Below are 7,812 nucleotides of genomic sequence, written 5' to 3' on the forward strand. Positions count from 1 at the left end.
ACACCAAACACTATTTTGAGATATACAAAACAGTCCTAAATATCAGCCAAAAATATAAAAAAACAAGATTTTCCACGAAACAAAAATTACAAAAATGCTCAAACTATACCCCGTATAAAGGCGGGATTGGGTATAAGAGGGTTAAGTGAATAAAATGATTAAAGTGTAAACTCGTGCGTTTTCTTTCTGAGGAAAGTGGAGCGGATCTGGTGTGTTGATTAGAACACTTGACTATCACGCCGAGGACCTGGGATCGAATCCCACTCCCGACAAACTTGCAAAATGTGAGTTCTTCCTTCGGAAGGGAAGTAAAGCGTGGGTCCCGAGATGAACTAGCCTAGGGCTAAAAATCTCGTTAATACAGACAAAAAAAAAATTAAAAAAAAAATCTGAGGAAAGAAATTCCCCGTTTGAGGCACTGCGGAGCCCCAAGCAGTGCTGAATTTCGTTGATGACTATTTGTATCACTCACCTTTGAGGATGATTTGTGAAAACATAGTTATGGACATCCCTAGGCTCTACCCACGATGTTCAGGTATCCGCCTATCGTGGACTAGATGCTGACAAAGCAGTATCACCCTTGGAGACACTGAGCATAACCCCCATACCAGAATACCCTTTGGACTCCGAGCATATTGATGACACGATAAATCGATACCGGCGCACAGTAACACCAACCATCCAACGCAACCCAGAACAACCAGGCCAGTTGCCATCCGGTGAACTTTTGCTGACATCGAGAAAGCATCGAACTCAATCGGAGGACACAGGTGTGCCCTCGGTCTGGTCTGGCTCGATCAGTCAGTTGGAAGTGAACGTTTGAATCGATAGGTCTAATAGTCAGTTGAAAGCCCTTCTGGCCCAGTATAAGTGTTAGGAAGTGTGAAATGTAAAATTATAAACAAGAACATAATAAAAGTGATGGGATTAGGGTAAATTTGAAACAAGTAGTTTTTTAAAAACCCTAATGTGAAGTCCCGTCCATTTTTGGCGCAGTCGTACGGAACACTCTACGTGCAGTGCTAGTTTTTGGAAGACAATCTAGTGACAAAACCCGATCCGTGGTAATTGGACAGTAGTGCGAAAACCGAAAATTAGTGTCGAATTGACGACATCGGACGTGCCGGTAACCAAGGACTAAAAGTGTAACTGACTTGCGCAGGATTCAGCATTAAGTAGACGCTTAGCCCAACCCGTGGCGAAGCAAGAAACTAGTGACTATCTCCAGTGATCATCAGGAACCAGGCTCTTGGAAACCATCCCTCAACCCGTAGGTGATTTGCGCCGCCCGACACGAAAACTGCATCGGTGGGTTTCAACCCTTTAAGAGTGTCGAACCGTGAGTAAACAACTTTTCTTTTCCCAACCTCTCTATCATTTTGTATGCGTAGATTTAATCCCGTTCCTAAAGTTAAGCCTCTCAGGTACCACGAAAAAAACACGGAACAAGTTAATTTACAGGCAATTCTTGACCAAATTCAAAACTTGGAGCACAGACTTGGTGCTCTTCAAGTCGAAAACAATAATTTACAGCAGCAACAGCAACAGTTGCAACAACAGCGGCAAGCCCCCATCGTGGAGGACCGTCGCACGGACTTCTTTCGAATTCCAGACCCCATAAGAATGATCCCATCATTCGACGGGAATAAAAGACAGCTCAGTCATTGGCTTGATACAGCAAGACGAGCTTTGAATTTATGCCGACCACACGTCGCACCGGACTTATTTGCCGTGTACGAACAGGCGGTGATAAACAAGATCGAGGGCAAAGCCCGCGATATGATATGTGTAAACGGAAACCCCACTACCTTCGACGAAGTAGCGGAAATCCTACAAAGTGTCTACGGTGATCGCAATAATATTGCTACATACCAGACACAATTATGGTCACTTAAAATGACCGAATCATTACATATTTACTATAAGAAAACAAAGGAAATAATGGTTAATATGAAGTCTTTGGCAAAGCAGAATCCAACTTATGCAAACCATTGGGACGCTATTAATCATTTCCTTGAACAAGAATGTTTAGCAGCATTTATTAACGGCCTTAGTAAACCCTACTTTGGGTATGCTCAAACAGCACAACCCAGCGATTTGGAGAATGCATACGCATTCCTGTGTCGGTTCCAAAACGCTGAGAAGACGAAGTCCCACACACAAGCTGCATTCGACCAACAGCCCCATGGTAGCAAAAATTTCAAATCTTCCAATAAACCATTTAGCAAGCAATCAGACACCCCATCTACACGACACAAACCGCTATCCGACAGACAGAAAATGACACCCATGGAAGTAGACCCGTCGTTACGTTCCAGAGTTTACAATCATGACGCTGAACAGAAAAACGACGACGATACACATGACACACATAGCGAAGACGATAGTGAAGACGAAGTCAGTGAACAAAGCGTAAATTTTCAGATAGGCCTCGATCCGAGATCGTTGACTTAAATGCAATCAACGGACTTCCCTACGTAATAATGAACATTTGTGGTAAGGACGCAAAAATACTTGTGGATAGTGGATCAAACAAAAATTTCATTTCGCCCAGCCTGATTCCAAAATCAAAACAGCTAAAATGCAAAACCCTCAAAATTTCTAATAGCTCAGGACGGCATGCGGCCGATAAAAAATTCGTCACGACAATTTTTGGCCTCAAGCAAAAAGTTACCTTCTACCTTTTAAATTTCCACAATTTTTTTGACGGAATCCTTGGATACGAAACCCTCTCCGACATCGAAGCACTGATCGACGTGAACAACCACAAAATAATCCTTCCCCACAAAACAATCCCGATGCAAATTAGGAAATTAGGCCCTTCGCAGATTACGCTGACAGAGAACTCTACGCGAATGATCAAACTACCCGTTTTACAGAATAATGGCAACGTTTACCTCCCTAACGACATACAAATTGCCAACGCTGTAATCCCTTCTGGGTTGTACCAAGCAGAAAATGGTTTTGTAAACGCTCCAATAAGAAACTTTGGCAAATCTGTCACCTTCCATTGGACAAAGCCAGCAAAAACTATTCAAGTAGCAGAAGTTAACAATATGAATTCACATCATTCTTATCAAGCGTCTCACATACCCCCTTCTGAATTGGAAACAATGATTAGAACCAAACATCTCAACAACGAAGAAAAATCTGCATTACTGAAAATCCTTTCTAAAAATTCCAAAATTTTTCATAATGATTCAGAAAAGTTGTCTTGCACTTCTGCAATTCAACATCGAATAAAAACTACAGATGATATTCCAGTTCATACCAAAACGTACCGATACCCTCATGTCCATAAAGCTGAAGTGGAGAAGCAAATCAACGAAATGTTGGAGGACGGTATTATTCAAAATTCTATTTCCCCCTGGACATCTCCAATCTGGATTGTTCCAAAAAAACTGGATGCAAGCGGAAAAAAGAAATGGCGTGTCGTCATAGACTACCGCAAATTAAATGAAAAGACTGTCGATGATAAATTCCCCATCCCGCGAATTGAAGAAATCCTTGACAGGCTCGGCCGTAGTACCTATTTTACTACACTGGATCTTAAATCTGGATTCCACCAGATTGAGGTACATCCAAAAGACAGGCCGAAAACTGCTTTCAGTACAGAGAAAGGGCACTTCGAATTCATTCGCATGCCCTTTGGATTAAAAAACGCGCCAGCAACTTTTCAGCGCGTAATGAACCACATTCTCGGAAATCTCATTGGAAATTGTTGCCTAGTTTACCTAGACGACATTATTATTTTTGGTAGCTCGTTACAGCACCACATCGATAACCTTAACAAAGTGCTTCAACGGCTTGCTCAAGCCAACCTTAAAATTCAATTTGACAAATGTGAATTTCTTCAGAAACAATGTGAATTTTTGGGGCACATAGTAACCCAAGATGGCATTAAACCCAATCCAAATAAAATTGAAAAAATCCTTAATTGGCCAATCCCAAAAACAACTACTCAAATCAAAGGCTTCCTAGGACTTCTTGGATACTACAGAAAATTTATTCGAGATTTTGCAAAATTAACGAAACCTTTAACCAGGTGCTTGAAAAAAGATACAAAAATTGTCCACAACGAAGAATTTATTAGTTGTTTTAATGATTGCAAACAGTTACTAACGAGCGACCCTATTCTAAAATACCCCGACTTCAATGGAAAATTCATTCTTGAAACTGACGCAAGCGACTTTGCTTTAGGAGCCGTTTTGTCTCAGAAATTCGAAGATGGCAAAGAGCATCCTGTTGCATATGCCTCTAGAACGCTGAATCAAGCAGAATGCAACTATTCTGCCACGGAAAAAGAATTGTTGGCCATTGTATGGGCAACGAAACATTTTAGACCATATATTTACGGAACCTCTTTCGAAATTCGAACCGACCACAAACCACTTGTGTGGCTCCGGCAGAAAAATGATCTGAACAGGAGACTTTTACACTGGAAACTAGCTCTCGAAGAGCTCGAATTTGAAATCAAGTATAAGAAAGGTACTCTAAACGCTAATGCAGATGCACTGTCTCGTATTAACCCTGAGGATAAAACAGAAGTAAACGCCAACTCTACCTCCAGCGATGACATGACACAACACTCCGCGGACACTGACGATAACGACTTCATCCCGTCAACGGAAAGACCCCTTAACGGATTTGGAAATCAGATTGTACTGGTAGAGACAGATGAAGATAGTCGTGAATCCTTGACCCCATTTAAAAACTTCCACAGAATAACTATAAAGAAGGTACATTTTGGTCCAGCAGCCCTGATCAATATTCTTAAGGAATACGCTTCGACGAAATGCGCTACCGGTCTTTATTGTAGCGAAAGTATCCTTAATAGGCTGCAAACTATTTATAAAACTTACTTTTCAAGAGCAAAATCATTAAAAATTTTCTGGACACAAAGATTGTTAGAAGACGTAACAGATGAGCTTGAACAGGACCTGATCATCGAACGGCAACACAACGCGAACCACAGAGGTATCATTGAGACAAAGGCACACATCTCAAGAAGGTACTTTTTCCCAGGAATGAAGAGCAAAATTTCAAAGTTTATCAACATCTGCAAACTGTGTCAAAAGGCTAAGTATGAAAGGCGACCATATAAACAAAAATTCCAATTAACAGCAACACCATCCAGGCCGTTGCAAATTGTTCATATGGATATATTCATAATCAGAAATAGAAATTATCTAACACTTTGTGATAAGTTCTCCAGACTAACAATGGCTATCCCAATTAAAACACGGAATACTATACACATTCTAAGAGCACTAACCCACTTCTTCGCTAACGTTGGAAAACCTTCCTTTCTCGTCATGGATCAGGAAGCATCATTTACCTCAACAACAGTTAAAGAATTCCTCGAGGAAAACGATGTAGAGTACCATTATACGAGTGTTGGACAATCCTCTTCGAATGGTACTGTGGAAATCGTCCATAGGACTATTAGAGAATTGCACAACATCTTAAGTATGAAGGATTCAACTAAAGATTTGTCCGAAACGGCAAAAATTAATCTTGCAGTTTCCATATATAATGACTCAATACACTCTCAAACAAAGTTAACTCCAAAAGAGTTATTTTTGGGCTTCAGAAACGAGGACCCTGTCCCCGAAGATCTCGATGAAAGAATAAGACTGAAGGAGGAATTTTACAGGATTTTGTCTCAAAAACAATTAGAGAAAAAACGTTCAGACTTAGAAAAAACTGAACATAAACAGAGAAGATCCTGAAAACTTCCTTCCAAATGAAACGGTCTTCGAAAGAAAAAGGAATAACTTGAAGCACCAAGAGAGGTATAGAGAAATACAAGTCAAAGATAATTTAGAGTCAAATATAATCGACGAGAATGGGAGAAAAGTCCACAAAACAAAATTAAAACGTAAACGTAAAACTTAATTTCGACGTAGAACTAATTGCACCTTTTTGTCTTCTTTCCCTTCTTCTCCTGTCATTTCAGCTCGAAGATGACACACAAACACCCGATACTTTTTTGTCTTACAATTATGATGTTTTTCAATCCTATTTACTCTGCTTACTTGGAAATCCTTGAACTTAATGAAAATCCCGGTATAGTTGCGTTCAAGACTAATTCAGTCTTTATAAAAGAAGGATCTCACACACTATTCCATAGATTTAATTTATTTTCCTTTACCGTCGTTCTCAAGCAGTATGAATCCATTATTTTGAACATTGAAGAAAACCCAAAGATAGCAGAACTAGTTAAAATTCTTAAACAAAAGCAGAGTCAGGCTTATTTTATCCTTGAAAATTTAACCGCTAGAAGTAGAAAAACAAAACGATCTCTTAATTTTCTTGGGTCCACCTTAAAAATGATTACAGGGAATCTCGATAATGAAGATTTGTTAAAAATAGAAAACCAACTTGAAATTCTTAAAAATTCAAATAACCTTTTAGTAACAGAGAATAATGAACAAATTCAAATTAATAAATTGTTTGAGGAAAGGATTAACAATATTACTAAACAAGCTTATAGACAGTCTAGGGAAATAGATAGCATCATTAAACAGACAAGACTGAGCTTAGACAGACCTGTCGAATGGGAACATCTCCTGCACCTACACAACATCATCTTCAACATCGACATGATCAACCAGCAGCTGTCTACAATTTTCGAGGCCATTCAGTTGTCCAAGTTGGGTTTAATTTCAAAGGCTTTCTTACAACCATCAGAGCTAGAATTTGCAACGAATCTGTTGGAGTCACAAGGCGTGGTGATTAACAGCTATGACCAAGTTTATGAGTTTTTGGAACCCATAGCATTCCACAATAACTCAGACATAATCCTACTCATAAAAATTCCTAAATTCAGGCAAGGAGAATTTGTGCAACTCCAAATAGAAGCCATTCCACGACAGTTTAAAATCATACCGATAAATGCAACAAAAGCCATTGTTGGTAACAATGAGTCTTACCTAATTTCCCATCCATGCATGAACATCGAGCGTAGCATCATCTGCGACGTCCAGATCTTGTTTAACACTTCAAATGACGGATGCTTACATGAGTTACTAAGAGGAAATACGGGTAACTGTACCTTCATTAGATCTCCAATGAAACCTGACACAAAGGAAATCGAGAATCTCGGACTGTTAGTTAAAAACTCTGTTGATCCGACTTCGATGCAAAACAGTTGTGGATATGGTCCGAGGAATTTAACAGGAACGTTTCTCATATCATTTAGAGATTGTTCCATCACCCTCAACGGAAAAACCTTTACCAGCAAAACATTCAGAGGAGAATCCAGACCTGTCATCTTACCCCTACATTCAGTTAGCGTAGATGAGTCACAGACAGAACCAGAATCCATTGACTATATGGAACAACTGCACATTAGGAATCGTCATAAGCTGGAGCACTTAGAAACAGCAAACAAAAGGACTAAAGTGCTCAACATAGTAGGAATAGTTCTCATGCTTCGTAGCAGTAATTTTCGCTTTTCTTACGAGAGAAGTTCGTAAACTCAAAATGAAGCTGACAATACGGATCCCTGCAAACAATGCGTTGGAAAGCTCTCAAACAATATTGAACCGAGACGGTTCAAACTAAGGCGGGGGAAGTTATGGACATCCCTAGGCTCTACCCACGATGTTCAGGTATCCGCCTATCGTGGACTAGATGCTGACAAAGCAGTATCACCCTTGGAGACACTGAGCATAACCCCCATACCAGAATACCCTTTGGACTCCGAGCATATTGATGACACGATAAATCGATACCGGCGCACAGTAACACCAACCATCCAACGCAACCCAGAACAACCAGGCCAGTTGCCATCCGGTGAACTTTTGC

At 40.1% G+C, this 7,812-nt stretch overlaps 1 protein-coding gene across 1 annotated transcript; it reads left to right on the top strand.

Moving 5' to 3' along the window:
- The first annotated feature begins 486 nt into the window (after positions 1–486).
- LOC134290453 (uncharacterized) lies at positions 487–7,481 on the top strand. The gene is made up of 2 exons (XM_062857599.1): positions 487–1,339; positions 5,960–7,481. Exon 2 carries the CDS (start codon positions 5,967–5,969, stop codon positions 7,479–7,481), a length of 1,515 nt encoding a protein of 504 aa, XP_062713583.1. The 5' UTR covers positions 487–1,339; positions 5,960–5,966.
- Positions 7,482–7,812: the final 331 nt, after the last annotated feature.

The sequence above is a fragment of the Aedes albopictus genome, chromosome 3 (genome assembly GCF_035046485.1).
Source record: "Aedes albopictus strain Foshan chromosome 3, AalbF5, whole genome shotgun sequence".
Lineage (NCBI taxonomy): Eukaryota > Metazoa > Arthropoda > Insecta > Diptera > Culicidae > Aedes > Aedes albopictus.

Coding starts and splice junctions, on each gene's coding strand:
- LOC134290453 (XM_062857599.1), top strand. CDS start 5,967: ATGACACACAAACACCCGATACTTTTTTGTCTTACAATTATGATGTTT.